General features: G+C 43.7%; 1 protein-coding gene across 1 annotated transcript in view; it reads right to left on the reverse strand.

Moving 5' to 3' along the window:
- DOK6 (docking protein 6) overlaps positions 1 to 18582 on the reverse strand; it is a 1072099-nt gene that overhangs the window by 373379 nt on the left and 680138 nt on the right. Inside the window, exon 4 of the mRNA XM_069730985.1 lies at positions 1872 to 1991. Within this exon, the coding sequence (XP_069587086.1) occupies positions 1872 to 1991 (120 nt within the window). The remainder of the gene's footprint in view (positions 1 to 1871; positions 1992 to 18582) is intronic.

Here is an 18582-nt window from a genome sequence, read left to right on the forward strand (position 1 = left end):
CCTAGCCCTAACTTTAGCCCCAACCCTAACCCTAGCCCTAAGGCTACTTTCACACTTGCTTCGTTTGGCATTCCGTCGCAATCCGTCGTTTTGGACAAGAAACGGATCCTGCAAATGTGCCCGCAGGATGCATTTTTTGCCCATAGACTTGTATTGCCGACGGATCGTGACGGATGGCCACACGTCGCGTCCGTCGTGCACTGGATCAGTTGTGTTTTGGCGGAGCGTCGGCACAAAAAAACGTTCAATGAAACTTTTTTTGTACGTCGCATCCGCCATTTCTGACCGTGCATGCGTGGCCGTAACTCCGCCCCCTCCTCCCCAGGACATAGATTGGGCAGCGGATGCGTTGAAAAACTACAGCTGCTGCCCACGTTGTGCACAATTTTCACAACGTGCGTCGGTATGTTGGGCCGACGCATTGCGACGGCCCCGTACCGACGTAAGTGTGAAAGAAGCCTAACCCTAAATTTAGCCCCAACCCTAACCCTAAATTTAGCCCCAACCCTAACCCTAAATTTAGCCCCAACCCTAACCCTAACCCTACCCCTAACCCTAGCCCTACCCCTAACCCTACCCCTAACCCTACCCCTAACCCTAACCCTAACCCTACCCCTAACCCTAACCCTAACCCTAACCCTACCCCTACCCCTAACCCTAACCCTACCCCTAACCCTACCCCTAACCCTACCCCTAACCCTAATTTTAGCCCCAACTGCTGTTCTCCTGCCGGCCGGCAGATGGAGACACATGGCGGGCGCACTGGGCATGCGTCCGCCATGTTCTTCTGCCGGCGGCCAGGAGGAGCAGCAAGAGGATCCAGGGACCTAGGTGAGTATGCTAGGGTCCCCGAATCCCCCTATTTCTCTGTCCTCTGATGTGCGATCACATCAGAGGACAGAGAATTACACTTTACTTTTTTTTTTTTTGCGGTCGCCGGTAAACAGTTAATTACCGGCGATCGCAAAACAGGAGTCGGTAATACCAACCCCGATCATGCTCTTTGGGGTCTCGGCTACCCCCGGCAGCCGAGACCCCAAAGATTCTCCTGGTGCCGGCCATTTTGAAGATGGCGGCGCCCACCGGGAGACACGAGGAGCATCGGGGGAGCTAGGTGAGTATTGGGGGGCCACCTGGGACCCCTTTTCTCTGTCCTCCGATGTGCGATCACATCGGAGGACAGAGAAATTAAAAAGAGATTGCGTTTATTTTATTTTTTTTTTTTTTTTGCGATCGCCGGTAAACGGTTAATTACCGGCGATCGCAAATGCGGGGTGGGTTAAAAACCCCCCGAATCATGTTCTCTGGGGTCTCGGCTACCCTCGGCAGCCGAGACCCCGGAGAAAATCGGCCTCTGGGGGGCGCTATGGACTTTTTCCACAGCGCCATTAATTAACGGCGCTGTGGTTTAAGTACCCTTAGCGGCCGCCGTTAAAAGGCGTATTGGCGGTCGCTAAGGGGTTAAAGAAGGTGCTTGCAAAATGTGAAATCAACTTGGGTAACCAAAAAAATCTCTAATTCCACAGGATCACCCAAGGCTAAAAACAAAAATATATAGATGCTTTTGACAGAGCACAATAAGATTTGAGTGGCAAAAATCTCCTTTTTTTGTAAAAGGTTAACATAAACTGTTTCAATCCTGTCAGTGTGATGTCTGACCACACTGCTCTGCATTTACATCAACAACTGGCAAAAAGTAGGTGACAATAGTTAAGTTAAAGAGCTCATTCATTCTTCTAAAAGGTGAAAGTTTTTATCTAAATATTTTACAATTAATCCATATTTTTGCAAAATTAAGGTTTTTAATGGTTTCAAAGTTTAGGAGTGTTACTTTCCTACATTATATCATGATATAAAATAATGATACTCACCATTTTGTTCCCTTTGTACTCCAGCAGCTAATAGATCTGGTTCACCAAGGCTTATATCATTAAGTCTTGTTCCTAAACACTCCATACATAGAGACTTGCACCATTCCTCTGCTTCCAGTTCTAAAGAGAAATGTGAAAGGAAATATGCATAAAACTTTACATAATCCACAGTTTACAAGGCTTGGTATAAGTAAGAACAGTTGGGCAGATTTTTACAGGAACCACAGGTGCATATAACTCTCTATTATGAATATAACACCAGTGATTGGAAATGGACAGTATAATTCCATGTACTAACACAGTCTGATGTTAACATTGCAAAGTAAAAAAAGACATTATTGGCTTTATAACTTTGCATTATTTTTTTCAGCTTTTTTAGCACATTTGAATGCTAATTCGATTGGTGGTAAATGTTCCTGACTATGGTTTTTAAAAGAAATATAAATAGCAAAGTAAACAATTCAGTGATGATGGTATATAACTTATACTAAGTGTAATTTCAATGCACAACGTTAAAAAGCACAAAAATAAATGTAAATGTCAAATGGCAAACACATTGCCCTTTTCAAAGAAGAACACAGTTTGCATAAAGCAGTATAACTATTATCAAGCTTTGAGTTATGATTGCTAAAAGGGCATGAACAAAACTCTGTGTTTTCAAAGAAATGCCTGGTAGCTCTCAGTACCATTAATGCTTTGCCTCCATTGGCATTATTCCCTTAATAAGCTAATCTGCTTGGACCTTAAGGCCATGTGCACACGTTCAGTATCTTTCGCATTTTTTTCGTTTTTTTTGCTATAAAAACATGATAAAACCGTGAAAAAACCGTGAAAAAAACACTTACATATGCCTCCTATTATTTACAGTGTATTGCGCATTTCTTGTGCAAATGTTGCATTTTTTTCCGCGAAAAAATCACATTGCGGAAAAAAAGCAACATGTTCATTAAATTTGCGGAATTGCGGGGATTCCGCACATCTAGGAATGCATTGATCTGCTTATTTTCCGCATGGGGCTGTGCACACCATGCGGGAAGTAAGCAGATTATGTGCGGTTGGTACCCAGGGTGGAGGAGAGGAGACTCTCCTCCACAGACTGGGCACCATATAATTGGTAAAAAAATAGAATTAAAATAAAAAATAGTGATATACTCACCTTCGATGGCCCTGGAGTCTTCCCGCCTCTCAGCGGTGCATGCTGCCGCTTCCGTTCCTATAGATGGTGTGTGTGAAGGACCTGCGATGACGTCGCCGTCTTGTGATTGGTCGCGTGACCGCTCATGTGACCGCGACATCATCGAAGGTCCTGCACACACACACCATCTATAGGAACGGACGCCGCTGAGGAGATCGGCTGTCTGCAGGTAAGTATAACCATTTTTTTTATTTTTTTTATAATTTTTAAACATTCTATCTTTTTCTATTGATGCTGCCTAGGCAGCATCTATAGTAAAAAGTTGGTCACACTTGTCAAACACTATGTTTGAGAAGTGTCACCAACCTGTCAGTCAGTTTTCCAAGCAATGCTACAGATCACTTGGAAAACTTTTGCATTCTGCAAGCTAATTTCGCTTGCAAAATGCTAAAAAAACGCGAAAAAAAACGGGAAAAAAATGCAAAAAAAAAAATGTGTATTTCTTGCAGAAAATTTCCGGTTTTCTTCAGGAAATTTCTGCAAGAAATCCTGACGTGTGCACATACCCTAAAGGCAGTGTATCTGTCTTTCACCCTGCAAAACTACTGACAACACTGGATATGTGACCTGGAAATTAGTTTAAAGGGAGCCTGTCATGCTGCACTACAAACATGCATGTGTTACTTTGAAATGCTATTTTTTAAAGCTTGGCTGAAGATAAAGGGACTAGTTCAAAAAAGCAAGTCCTTGGCTATTTCCTGAGACTCAGCTGTACGTAGGGGTACCTCTCTGTGTGATTTTATAGTGATAGATCTGCCAGTTTAGCTGAGTGGGCAGGGACAAGCAAGTAGGGCCTTCCTCTTGGAATATTCTTTTTTGTCTAGAGTTGAACAGATTATTTAAAATTTGATTTCAACAGTTTTGCCAAATTTTCCCCAAAAATTTGATTCAAACAGAATACATTTGTTGTTAATTACAGCACTGAAAGACATCAAAATAACTGGAAAATATATAGAACTATAGGACTCATATTTATCCTAGGTATGTGTTGAACTGTTTTGAACTTCTTAATTCAAACAGCGTTATTGATGTCCAAGTGATCTCAATCTATCTGGCTAGAAGAAAACCAGTGGTACATGGTCACCAACAGTAGTGTTCGGATAGCGTGTAGAGATTGGCAAACCTGAACAGAAATGTTCATTGTCCGCACCGGACTGTCACTGCTTGGTTCTGAACGTCAAACACAGGCTTTGCACTGATGTCCGGTGCAGTGTTCGGGGTAAGTACATTGTGGTGGAGAGAGACAGAGTGAAAAGAGAGAGAGAGAATTTTGTCTTTTCTTAAAAGTTAGGGTATCCATTATTTTCAAGGTGGTTCGGGTTCTGGTGGAAGTTCTGGTACTGTTCTGGTATCCGAATCAAACTTTCTAAAAAGTTCACGTCAGGTACCAGAACCCAAACTTCCACATGTCCGCCCATCCTTAGTAGTGTGTATTGGTCTAATATTGAACTACTACAACAAGGAAATGTTCAACAGTAAAAATATTTTTCACAGCATTTACAGATTGTGAGAAAACAGTTGTATGATAATATATGTATGACGAAGATTTTTCTTTTGGCTTTATAAAAAAAGTCTTTCCTGTCTGACAAGGAAGAAATATTCCCTATGACGCCCAAGTCTTGGTTTCAGTATATTGGTTAAGTAGCAAAATTAGATATACAGGTGAGCACTGAGGGGCTTAATACTACCTTCCAAGTTTACAGTGTGTGTAAAATAAAAAAGATGCTGTGATTCGGTGCTATTACTGCAGTATAGCTCTAATCAATCAATCAATCAATCAATGAGTGACTATACAACTACATCACTTCCTTCTTCCACTGTCACTTGAATCTTTGCATCATTATTCATAGAATGAGACTATCACTTCCATTTTCAAGTTGATGATTTTCTACTCCTATGCGGAATTGTGAACTTTGACCTCCTATCCCTATGGCTGGAGAAGCCTACAATGGCTGCACCATTTTTTAATTGGCTGTGACAGCTGTAGAATGTGATAGCTGCAGACTATTATGATAAAGGTCGTACTGCCATGCCTGATGTCTTTAACCCACACTTGACTTCATCTACAGTGTGTCCAATTTTTTTTGGAACCGATCCTGTTGCTAAATGTTCAAAAACATAGGGACCTGCAAACTTCAGGAAATTCAACTAAAAGTAAATTCTCCACGTATCAATACACTAATTTCTAGTCTCATCTCTTGCTACATTTTCAAATATGTTTCAGAGCATAATATTCATGTTTCTAATGCAAAAGTTGATTAGGCAGGGTTTCCTAACAGTTTGGACAGCATATAAAAAAATGACACACAGCCAACATTTTGTTCAGACACATTGTAAAACCACAATAAATCATAAACATTTAAAGCAATAAATGCCTAGAGCATGTAATTCTGATTTGGATGCTAGCTGCATTCATTGTCCAAAATAAAATTATGATACAAGTTGTACAACTTTCTCCAGCTACAAAAAAACATGGAATCTTCAAATCTCTTTTCCAGACTAGGTAAAAAGTGTCATAATGTTATGGACTATCCAAGAATTTCTAGATGGTTGACAACACTACTGTTGGAGAAACCTGAATCAGCTGATTAAACATAGCTTTGTAAATGATTTTAAGGAGGTTGTGGTTGATAAATACTGTAATAATTTAATAGCATAGAGATTGTGAGTGCTTTCTGCAGAGAATCAAGAGCACTTCAGCTTTAGGGTATGTGCACATACAAATTTTTTTTAGGTGAATTGCACCTGAAATCTGCCTGTAAAAATGTTTTGAAATGCTAAAAATAATCAATATATACAGTATGTCACAAAAGTGTCTACACCCCTACCATTTTTATAAATATTTTATTATATCTTTTCATCGGACAACACTGAAGATATGAAGCAATGTAGTCAGTGTACAGCTTGTTTAACAGTGTAAATTTGGTGTACCCTCTAAATAACTCAACATACAACCATTAATGTCCAAACCACTGGCAACAAAAGTGAGTACACCCCTAAGTGAAAATGGCCAAATTGTGCGCAATTAGCCATTTTCCTTTCCTGGTGTCATGTGACTCATTAATGTTACAAGGTCTCAGGTGTGAATGAGGGGGACATTAAATTTGGTGTTATCGCTCGCATACTCTCTCATGATGGCCACTGGAAGTTCATGGCACCTCTTGGCAAAGAATTCTGAGGATCTGAAAAAAGATTTGTTGCTCTGAATAAACATGGCCTAGGATATAAGACGATTGCCAACACCATGTAACTGCAGGGTGGCCAATACCATACAGTGGCTTAATAAGATGAGTTCAACTCAGAACTTGCCACACCATTGTCAACCAAAGAAGTTGAGTGCATGTGATCAGCGTCACATCCAGAAGTTGTCTTTTCAAAATAGACATACATGTCCTTCCAGCATTTCTGCAGAGGTTGAAAGGTTGGGGGTTTAGCCTGTCAGTGCTCAGACATATGCCGCAGACTGCATCAAATTGGTCTGCATGGCTGTTGTCCCAGGAGAAAGCCTCTTCTAAAGATGATGCACAAAGCCCACAAACTGGTTGCTGAAGACAATCAGACTTCACATATGGATTACTGGAACCACATCTTTGGTCTAATGGAACCAACATAAACCTATTTGGTTCATATGGTATCAAGCGTTTGTCTTGCCTGTAGTCAAGCATGATGGTTGGAGTGTCATGGTTTGGGGCAGCATGAGTGCTGCCAGCTGTAGATAGCTACAGTTTGAGGGAATCATGAATGCCAACATGTATTGTGTCATAATGAATTAATGAAGGAATAAGTAATAATAGGTGCGTTCGCAACCCGGGGTCCAACGTGCAGGAGAGTAAACTGCTGCCAGAATTGGCGGCACTATATGGCGGTATAAGCGAACTCTGTTACTTCACAGAATCGCATAGAAAGGAAAACGCTGTGCCCTGTTAACCTCACAGAGCATCACAGCTACTTAACTTAGCAGAGAGCAACCAGTGGTCACGCAGTCAGCAAAGCACACAAAACTCCTCACTGGAGGTGCCGGTATTCTAGGGGCTTAGTTCAGCCAAGCCTTGAACTCAAACACACAAAACTCCTCACCGGAGGTGCCAGTATTCTAGGGGCTTATTTCAGCCAACCCTGACCACATGCAGGTATGACCACTAAAGCAGCAAAGCTCATGTCATAGGTTCATATTAGCGCATGGCCGTGCGGCCATGTGAACCTTTTATAGCTGCAGCAGACAAGGACCTTCCTAGTGGTTCAACAGAAAATGCAACAGGACCTAAGCATGTGACCGCCGACCATCAATGGGAGGTCGTCCTGTGAGCATGCTCAGTATGGGAAAAGCAAGACTTAGTCCCAGAAAGACCTGCTTGCTGCTGAACATTGCTGGCTACAAAGGTAGAGCCTGGAAGGGCAGTAATTACCAGTCATCCAGTATCAGCCTGTGCCAGATGCCTCTGCCAAGCAGGCTCCACTGTGGCTGTAGGAGAATGGAGACCACAGCAGACATGGCTCAAGATTCCCCTTGTGCAGCGGCGGGAACTCAACACCTAACACACAGTACTTGAAAACAATTGTGGCAGCACAAATATTGACATTTTGGGCACAATTGGCCATTTTCATTCAGGGGTGTACTCACATTTGTTGCCAACAGTTTATACATTAATGGCTGTGTGTTAAGTTATTTAGAGGGCACAGTAAATTTACACTGTTAACCCCTTAATGACCTCCGATACGCCTTTTAATGGCGACAGTTAAGGGTACTTAAACCACAAAAAAAGTGTAGAGCGCCCCCCAGAGTCGTATTTTCTCTGGGGTCTCAGTTGCCGGGGTAGCCGAGACCCCAGAGAACATGATTCGGGTCGGTTTTTACCGACCCCCAAGTTGCAATCGCCGGTAATTAACAGTTTACCGGCGGTCGCAAAAAAAAGCGATTTGCCATTTAATTTCTCTGTCCTCCTATGTGATCGCACATCAGAGGACAGAGAAATGGGGTCCCCGATAGCCCCCCGATACTCATTCATTTCCCCCGGTGCTCCTCATGGTTCCCCATGGGCGCCGCCATCTTATTCCGGCAAAAAAATGGCGGGCGCATGCGTAGTGTGATCGTACATCAGAGGACAGAGAAATAGGGGGATCCGGCACCCTGTTATACTTCCTGGTGTCTCTGGGTCCTCCTGCTTCTTCTTCTGGTCGCCAGCATCTTCCTCTGGGAAGAAAATGGCGGGCGCATGCGCAGTGGAAGATTCTTCCTCTTGTTTATTTTGGTCACTGTGAGATCCTATCACAGTGATCAAAAAAATAGTAAATAGCCCCCCATTTATCACCCCCTTAGTTAGGAAAAAGTAATGCAGTAAAAAAAAGTATGTATTTCCATTTTCCAATTAGGGTTAGGGTTAGAGCTTGGGTGAGGGTTGGGGCTAAAGTTAGGGTTAGGGTTGGGGCTAAGGTTAGGGCTAGGGTTAGGGCTAGGGTTAGGGTTGGGGCTAAAGTTAGGTTTAGGGCTAGGGTTAGGGTTAGGGCTAGGGTTAGGGTTGGGGATAAAGTTAGGGTTAGGGTTCAGGCTAGGCTTAGGGCTAGGGCTAGGTTTAGGGTTGGGGCTAGGGTTAGGGTTGGGGCTAAAGTTAGGGTTAGGGCTAGGGTTGGGGCTAAAGTTAGGGTTAGAGTTGGGATTAGGGTTGGGATTAGGGTTTGGATTAGGGTTAAGGTTGGCATTAGGGTTACGTTTGGGATTAGGATTAAGGTTAAGGTTGGGATTAGGGGTGTATTGGGATTAGGGTTATTTTTGAGGTTAGTGTTGAGATTAGGATTAGGGGTGTGTTGGGTTAGGGTTTTGATTAGGATTATGGATCGGGTTAGATTAGGGATAGGGGTGGGTTGGGGTTAGGGTTGGAGTTAGAATTGGGGGGTTTCAACTGTTTAGGTACATCAGGGGGTCTCCAAACGAGACAGCAAATTTTGCGCTCAAAAAGTCAAATGGTGCTCTCTCCCTTCTAAGCTTGGTCTACCCCCACATATGGGGCATCAGCGTACTAAGTACTAGTTGGACAACAACTTTTGGGGTCCAGTTTCTCCTGTTACCCTTGCAAAAATGAAAAATTGGGGGCTAAAAAATCATTTTTGTGAAAAGGATTTTTTATTTTCACGGCCCAGCGTCAAACTTCTGTGAAGCACTTGGACATCCAAATTACTCACCACTAATCTAGATAAGCTCCTTGGGGGGGTCTAGTTTCCAAAATGTGGTCACTTGTAGGGGGTTTCTACTGTTTAAGTACATCAGTACTATCAAAGTCTGAATTCCAAAAAGGGCGCTCCTTCACTTCTGAGCTCTGCCATGCACCCAAACAGTGGTCCCCCCCCTCCCCCCCACGTATGGGCTAACAGCATACTCAGAATAAATTGCCCATACATTTTGGGGTCCAATTTCTCCTGTTACCCATGTGAAAGTAAAAATTTGGGGGTGAAAAGATAATTTTTGTGGAAAAAATATGATTTTTTATTTTCATGGCTCTACATTCTAAATTTCTGTGAAGCAGTTTGGGGTTCATAGTGCTCACCACACATCTAGATAAGATCTTTGGGGGGTCTAGTTTCCAAAATGGGATATGGGATATCGGCGTATTCAGGAGTAATTGCACAACTAATTTTGTGGTTCATTTTCTTTTTTTACACTTGTGAAAATAAAAAAAATGGTTCTGAATGGCACATGTAAAGGAGCTGAAACTCCTAAACCCTTCATCCAATTTTAATGTGGATACTCTCAAATGAAAGCTGAAAGTCTGAACTTCAACTGCATCTGAATTGTTTTGTATAAAATTCATTGTGGTAATGTCTATAACCAAAATTAGAAAAATGTTGTCTCTGTCCAAATATATATGGATGTAACTGTATATACAGCTCTGGCAAAAATTAAGAGACCACTGCAAAATGTTCAGTTTGTCTGATTTTTCCCTTTATAGGTATAGTTCTGAGTAAAATGCAAATTGTTCTTTTATTCTATAAACTTCTGACAACATGTCTCTGAATTTCCAAACAATAAGGTTTGCATTTTTTTCTAAGAAAGAAAAATAGTCAAAATAAAAAAAACAAAGCTTTCAGACCTCAAATAATGCAAAGAAATACAAGTTCATAATCATTTATAAACAACAATACTAATGTTTTAACTCAGGAAGAGTTCAGAAATCAATATTTTGTGGAATAACCATGGTTTTTAATTACAGCTTTCATGTGTCTTGGCATGCTTTCCACAAGTCTTTCACACTGCTTCTGGAACAAAAATTTAAGCAGTTCTTCTTTGTTTGATGGCTTGTGACTATCCATCATCCTCTTGATTACATTCCAGACGTTTTCATTGGGGTTCAGGTCTGGAGATTGGGCTGCCCATGACAGGGTTTTAATGTGGTGGTCTCTTAATTTTTTGCCAGAGCTGTATATAGTTGTTGTTTCTTTGTTTTAATTTAAGATGCCGGAAGCAAAATATGACCAGAGAAATGCCAGAGAAGATGCTTCAGGAAAAAAACACCCATGTGCTCGGATTCAAATCCTCAGCATGCACTCCAACATCTAAAACAGATTGTGTACATACTGTATATCCTTAAGGACCCCTAATGAAACTGGAATAAATGTTAACACTCCGTTACAGTGTGGATGATAATAAAATAACTTTCAATCAACATGAAATTTTTGAGGTGCAAATTATTGACAAAAGCAATTTTCACCATATTTAACCCCTTTACCCCCAAGGGTGGTTTGCACGTTATGGACCGGGTCAATTTTTACAATTCTGACCACTGTCCCTTTATGAGGTTATAACTCTGGAACGCTTCAACGGATCCCGGTGATTCTGACATTGTTTTCTCGTGACATATTGTACTTCATGATAGTGGTAAAATTTCTTTGATATTACCTGCGTTTATTTGTGAAAAAAACGGAAATTTGGCGAAAATTTTGAAAATTTCGCAATTTTCCAACTTTGAATTTTTATGCAATTAAATCACAGAGATATGTCACACAAAATACTTAATAAGTAACATTTTCCACATGTCTACTTTACATCAGCACAATTTTGGAACCAAAAATTTTTTTTTGTTAGGGAGTTATAAGGGTTAAAAGTTGACCAGCAATTTCTCATTTTTACAACACCATTTTATTTTAGGGACCACATCTCATTTGAAGTCATTTTGAGGGGTCTATATGATAGAAAATACCCAAGTGTGACACCATTCTAAAAACTGCACCCCTCAAGGTTCTCAAAACCACATTCAAGAAGTTTATTAACCCTTCAGGTGCTTCACAGGAATTTTTGGAATGTTTAAATAAAAATTAACATTTAACTTTTTTTCACAAAAAATTTACTTCAGCTCCAATTTGTTTTATTTTGCCAAGGGTAACAGGAGAAAATGGACCCCAAAAGTTGTTGTACAATTTGTCCTGAGTACGCTGATACCCCATATGTGGGGGTAAACCACAGTTTGTGCGCATGGCAGAGCTCGGAAGGGAAGGAGCGCCATTTGACTTTTCAATGCAAAGTTGACTGGAATTGAGATGGGACGCCATGTTGCGTTTGGAGAGCCACTGATGTGCCTAAACATTGAAACCCCCCACAAGTGACACCATTTTGGAAAGTAGACCCCCTAAGGAACTTATCTAGAGGTGTGGTGAGCACTTTGACCCACCAAGTGCTTCACAGAAGTTAATAATGCAGAACCGTAAAAATAAAAAATCATTTTTTTTCACAAACATTATCTTTTCGCCCCAAATTTTTTATTTTCCCAATGGTAAGAGAAGAAATTGGACCACAAAAGTTGTGGCACAATTTGTCCTGAGTACTCTGATACCCCATATGTGGGGGTAAACCATTGTTTGGGCGCATGGGAGAGCTCGGAAGGGAAGGAGCGCCGTTTGACCTTTCAATGCAAAATTGACAGGAATTGAGATGAGACGCCATGTTGCGTTTGGAGAGCCACTGATGTGCCTAAACATTGAAACCCCCCACAAGTGACACCATTTTGGAAAGTAGACCCCCTAAGGAACTTATCTAGAGGTGTGGTGAGCACTTTGACCCACCAAGTGCTTCACAGAAGTTTATAATGCAGAACCGTAAAAATAAGAAATCATTTTTTTTTCACAAAAATTATCTTTTCGCCCCCAATTTTTTATTTTCCCAATGGTAAGAGAAGAAATTGGACCACAAAAGTTGTGGCACAATTTGTCCTGAGTACTCTGATACCCCATATGTGGGGGTAAACCATTGTTTGGGCGCATGGGAGAGCTCGGAAGGGAAGGAGCGCCGTTTGACCTTTCAATGCAAAATTGACAGGAATTGAGATTGGACGCCATGTTGCGTTTGGAGAGCCACTGATGTACCTAAACATTGAAACCCCCCACAAGTGACACCATTTTGAAAAGTAGACCCCCTAAGGAACTTATCTAGATGTGTGGTGAGCACTTTGACCCAATAAGAGCTTCACAGAAGTTTATAATGCAGAGCCGTAAAAATAAAACAAAATTTTTTTCCCACAAAAATAATTTTTTAGCCCCCAGTTTTGTATTTTCCTGAGGGTAACAGGAGAAATTGGACCCCAAAAGTTGTTGTGCAATTTGTCCTGAGTGCGCTGATACCCTATATGTGGGGGAGAACCAGCGTTTGGGCGCATGGGAGGGCTCGGAAGGGAAGGAGAGCCATTTGGAATACAGACTTAGATGGAATGGTCTGCAGGCGTCACATTGTGTTTGCAGAGCCCCTAATGTACCTAAACAGTAGAAACCCCCCACAAGTGACCCCATATTGGAAACTAGACCCCCCAAGGAACTTATTTAGATGTGTTGTGAGAACTTTGAGTCCCCAAGTATTTCACTACAGTTTATAACGCAGAGCCGTGAAAATAAAATAAAAAATTTCCCCTCAAAATTATTTTTTAGCCCCCAGTTTTGTATTTTCTCGAGGGTAAAAGGAGAAATTGGACCCCAAAAGTTGTTGTCCAATTTGTCCTGAGTGCGTTGATACCCCATATGTGGGGTGAACCAGCGTTTGGGCGCATGGGAGGGCTCGGAAGGGAAGGAGCGCCATTTGGAATGCAGACTTAAATGGAATGGTCTGCAGGCGTCACATTGCGTTTGCAGAGCCCCTAATATACCTAAACAGTAGAAACCCCCACAAGTGACCCCATGTTGGAAACTAGACCCCCCCACGAACTTATCTAGATGTGTTGTGAGAACTTTGAGCCCCCAAGTGTTTCACTACAGTTTATAACGCAGAGCCGTGAAAATAAAAAATCTCTTTTTTTCCCACAAAAATTATTTTTTAGCCCCCAGTTTTGTATTTTCCCAAGGGTAACAGGAGAAATTGGACCCCAAAAGTTTTTGTCCAATTTGTCCTGAGTACGCTGATACCCCATATGTTGGGGTAAACTCCTGTTTGGGCACACGGGAGAGCTCGGAAGGGAAGGAGCACTGTTTTACTTTTTCAATGCAGAATTGGATGGAATTGAGATCGGTCGCCATGTCGCGTTTGGAGATCCCCCTGATGTGCCTAAATAGTGGAAACCCCCCAATTATAACTGAAACCCTAATCCAAACACACCCCTAACCCTAATCCCAACGGTAACCCTAACCACACCTCTAACCCAGACACACCCCTAATCCTAATCCCAATCGCAAATGTAATCCAAACCCTAACCCTAACTTTAGCCCCAACCCTAACTGTAGCCTTAACCCTAACCCTAGCCCTTACCCTAGCCCTAACCCTAGCCCCAACCCTAACCCTAACCCTAGCCCTAACCCTAACCCTAATCCCAACCCTAACCCTAGCCCTAACCCTAGCCCTAACCATAGCCCTAACCCTAGCCCTAGCCCTAACCCTAACCCTAGCCCTAACCCTAGCCCTAACCCTAGCCCTAATCCTAGCCCTAACCCTAGCCCTAGCCCTAACCCTAGCCCTAGCCCTAACCCTAACCCTAGCCCTAACCCTAGCCCTAACCCTAGCCCTAACCCTAGCCCTAGCCCTAACCCTAACCCTAACCCTAGCCCTAACCCTAACCCTAGCCCTAACCCTAATGGGAAAATGGAAATAAATACATTTTTTTCATTTACTTTTATAGTGGGTTTTTTAGCGGATTTTTATGATTGGCAGCCGTCACACACTGAAAGACGCTTTTTATTGCAAAAAATATTTTTTGCGTTACCACATTTTGAGAGCTATAATTTTTCCATATTTGAGTCCACAGAGTCATGTGAGGTCTTGTTTTTTGCGGGACGAGTTGACGTTTTTATTGGTAACATTTTCGGGCACGTGACATTTTTTGATCGCTTTTTATTCCGATTTTTGTGAGGCAGAATGACCAAAAACCAGCTATTCATGAATTTCTTTTGGGGGAGGCGTTTATACCGTTCCGCGTTTGGTAAAATTGATAAAGCAGTTTTATTCTTCAGGTCAGTACGATTACAGCGATACCTCATTTATATCATTTTTTTATGGTTTGGCGCTTTTATACGATAAAAACTATTTTATAGAAAAAAATAATTATTTTTGCATCGCTTTATTCTCAGGACTATAACTTTTTTATTTTTTTGCTGATGATGCTGTATGGCGGCTCTTTTTTTGCGGGACAATATGACGCTTTCAGCGGTACCATGGTTATTTATATCCGTCTTTTTGATCGCGTGTTATTCCACTTTATGTTTGGCGGTATGATAATAAAGCGTTGTTTTTTGCCTCGTTTTTTTTTTTTTTTTCTTACGGTGTTTACTGAAGGGGTTAACTAGTGGGCCAGTTTTATAGGTCGGGTCGTTACGGACGCGGAGATACTAAATATGTGTACTTTTATTGTTTTGTTTTTTTTATTTAGATAAAGAAATGTATTTATGGGAATAATATATATATTTTTTTTTCATTATTTAGGATTTTTTTTTTTTTTTTTTTTTTTACACACTTGGAAATTTTTTTTTTTACTTTTTTACTTTGCCCCAGGGGGGGACAATACAGATCGGTGATCTGCCAGTTTGCACAGCACTCTGACAGATCACCGATCTGTCTGAGAGCAGTGCAGCGTTACCAAGTGCCTGTTCTGAGCAGGCACTTGGTAAGCCACCTCCCTCCCTGCAGGACCCGGATCCGCGGCCATTTTGGATCCGGGACTTACTGCAGGGAGGGAGGTAGGAGACCCCCGGAGCAACGCGATCACATCGCGTTGCTGCGGGGGTCTCAGGGAAGCCCGCAGGGAGCCCCCTCCCTGCGCGATGCTTCCCTGCACCGCCGGCACATCGCGATCATCTTTGATCGCGGTGTGCCGGGGGTTAATGTGCCGGGGGCGGTCCGTGACCGCTCCTGGCACATAGTGCCGGATGTCAGCTGCGATAAGCAGCTGACACCCGGCCGCGATCGGCGGCGCTCCCCCCGTGAGCGCGGCCGATCGCGCTGGACGTAATATTCCGTCCTTGGGAATTAAGGCCCACCCCACATGGACGGAATATTACGTCCAATGGCAGAAAGGGGTTAATACAGTTTCTATTTTGAAATTAATTTTCTCTTACATTAATTATTTAGGCAAATGCAGTGTTAGGGGTCGAGTTACCGCTTCTGCACAGGGGGAATCTCGAGCCACCTCTGCTGCGGTCTCCCATTCTTATCCAGCCGCAGTGGAGTCTGCTCAGCAAAGACGTCGGTCCCAGCATCTTGCTCATTCTCACTCTGTTCTGAGAGCTACTGCTGCTTCTCCAGTCTCTGCCATTAAAGCCAGTACTGGTCAGCAGCGAGCGGACTTCTCTGGGACTAAGTCCTTGTCTGCACATACTGAGCATGCCCAGGGTAAGATCTCCCGTTGGAGATCGAGGGTCATGTGCTCAGGCTCTGCAGCACATTCCATTGGTCCTCTTGGCAGGTCTTGGAAGGGCAAAAGTGCTGTAGCCACTTCCTGTGCTGCAACTATATAAACTGCGCATGACCGCACGGCCATGCGCTAGTATTGTCTTATAATGATATATGTGTGTGTGTAGATGGATGTATGTCGATGGATGAAAGCTCCTAAGTATCCCTCCCTAGAGTTGTTGTCTGCTCGCGGATGTTGGTAGCTATCTAGCGCCCGACTAACCATCTGCACGATACACACATTACAGCGTCCTCTTGCTGTGTCCGCCTGTACGGCGCCTTGCGCTTGCCTTGCGCTTTCCATACCCAAGCCTGGGTGGTTGGTGGCGTCTGTCAGTGCGGCATTGCTCGCACTCCTGTGCATTTATATATTTCTATTTAGTTTCCTTTCACGCCCAGTTGCGGTGTAGTGCCAGCAAGGGTCTAATCGGACTTCAATCCCGGCTGGGGTTAAGTATGCTGACTATTTGCTCGCGCTTTAGGTGCGGTACCGCGGTCCTGTGACTTAACAGGATTGCTTCTTTCACGCTGGTTGAGGTTTAACCCACGTGTGTATACTTTAGTGTACCGCCATATAGTCTGCAAATTGCTAGCAGCAGGTTTTCACCTGCACGGTGGACCCCGGACTGCGAACGCATCTATATCATCTGTCTTGGTGCGTTCCGCCAGTCCTAACATAATACTAGCGCCAGGGTCTGGCTAGTAAAATGGCGGACGACCAGCGTTTACAGAGGTACATCCAGCAGCTGGAGGGAAGTTTGGCGGCTCTTGAGCGTACAACCTCAGCTGTGGATGTCACTGCTGTAGCTGTTCAGGCTGCAAGTGTAGCCGCAGCTAGTTTGTCCCCTGCCACCCCTGCTCCGACTTTATCCCGTCTCCCGCTTCCTGACAAGTTTGCTGGCGACAGTAAACATTGTCGCGGATTCGTGAGCCAGTGCTCTATACATCTTGAGCTCCTGGCGTCACGTTTTCCTACGGAGCGGGCGAGAGTGGGATTTATCCTATCTCTCTTGTCGGGCAGGGCGTTGCAGTGGGCAACGCCACTCTGGGAGCGAGATGATCGTGTGGTACAGAGTGCTCCTCTCTTCCTGGACACTCTGAAGCAGGTCTTTTTAGGGCCTCGGGTTACCCACGACACCGCACTCCAATTGTTGTCTATTACACAGGGTACGTCCGTGGTCAGCCAGTTTGCCATCCAGTTCCGGACTCTAGCTTGAGAGTTAGAGTGGCCAGACAAAGTTCTTATTCCGGTGTTCTGGAGGGGACTGGCAGACCATGTGAAGGACGCCTTGGCCACTAGGGAGATACCGGCCACACTGGAGGAACTTATTTCTGTGTCTACCCGCATCGACCTCCGTTTTCATGAGCGGAGGTTGGAGCGGACCCAGTGTAGGCAGAGGTTTCGGCTGGCTCCAACTTTCGCCAGACCTCTGGAATCCCCTGTCTTGGAGTCAGATTCCCATGAGGCCATGGAGGTTTCTCGAGCGGGACCTAAATCTCTAGTCGCTCGAGTACCCGTGGTTTGCAATAACTGTCAACAACATGGACATTACGCCAATAAATGTCCGCGGCGGTCGGGAAACGATCGCGTCTAGTAACCATTAGGGGGGGTTCACTAGACACAGCTGCATTCTCCTCCAAACTGTCCTTTAAAGGGACAATCCTGTTAGGCTCCTCCACTCTAACAGTCGAGCTTTGTGTGGATTCAGGAGCAGAGGGAAACTTCATGTCCTCTGCTTTTGCTACACGTCATGCTATACCACTAGTCATGCTCACCAAACCAGTAACGGTTAGAGTTGTGAATGGGGCGACACTCCCACTGCAAATCACACACCAGACAGTTCCGTTCTCGCTGTCCATATCTCCTTCCCACCAGGAGATTATTTCCCTTCTTGTCCTTCCTGAGGGAATGGATGAGATTTTGCTGGGAATACCGTGGCTCCGTTTCCACTCCCCACATATTGAGTGGTCCTCAGGGAGAATATTGGGTTGGAGTAAGTCTTGTTTGGGCAGGTGTGTGAGTGAGTGTGTACAGGTCTCTACTACCGAGGTACCCGCAGACCTTTCATCACTTCCCAGGTATTATTGGTGTTATGCAGACGTGTTCTCTAAAAAGGCTGCTGAGACTCTACCGCCTCATCGCCCTTACGACTGTCCTATCGACCTCTTGCCTGGAGGCGAGCCTCCTCGGGGAAGGGTATATCCCCTCTCTCTCCCTGAGACGGAGGCTATGTCTCAATACATTCAGGAGAATTTGGCAAGAGGGTTTATAAGGAAGTCAGTGTCTCCGGCAGGGGCGGGATTCTTCTTCGTGCAGAAGAAGAACGGAGAGTTACGTTCTTGCATCAATTACAGGGGTCTCAATGCTATCACTATTAAGAACAAATACCCGTTGCCCCTGATATCGGAGCTCTTTGACAGATTAAGGGGAGCTAAAATATTCACCAAATTAGATCTGCGGGGTGCCTACAATCTAATTCGCATCCGTGAGGGGGACGAATGGAAAATGGCTTTCAATACCAGGGATGGGCACTATGAGTACCTGGTGATGCCTTTCGGGCTCTGTAATGCCCCAGCCGTTTTTCAGGACTTTGTCAACGATATCTTCCGGGATATGCTTTCTACCTCGGTCGTAGTCTGTCTGGATGATATTCTCATCTTCTCTCCAG

This window comes from Ranitomeya imitator, chromosome 6, assembly GCF_032444005.1.
Source record: "Ranitomeya imitator isolate aRanImi1 chromosome 6, aRanImi1.pri, whole genome shotgun sequence".
NCBI classification, from domain to species: domain Eukaryota; kingdom Metazoa; phylum Chordata; class Amphibia; order Anura; family Dendrobatidae; genus Ranitomeya; species Ranitomeya imitator.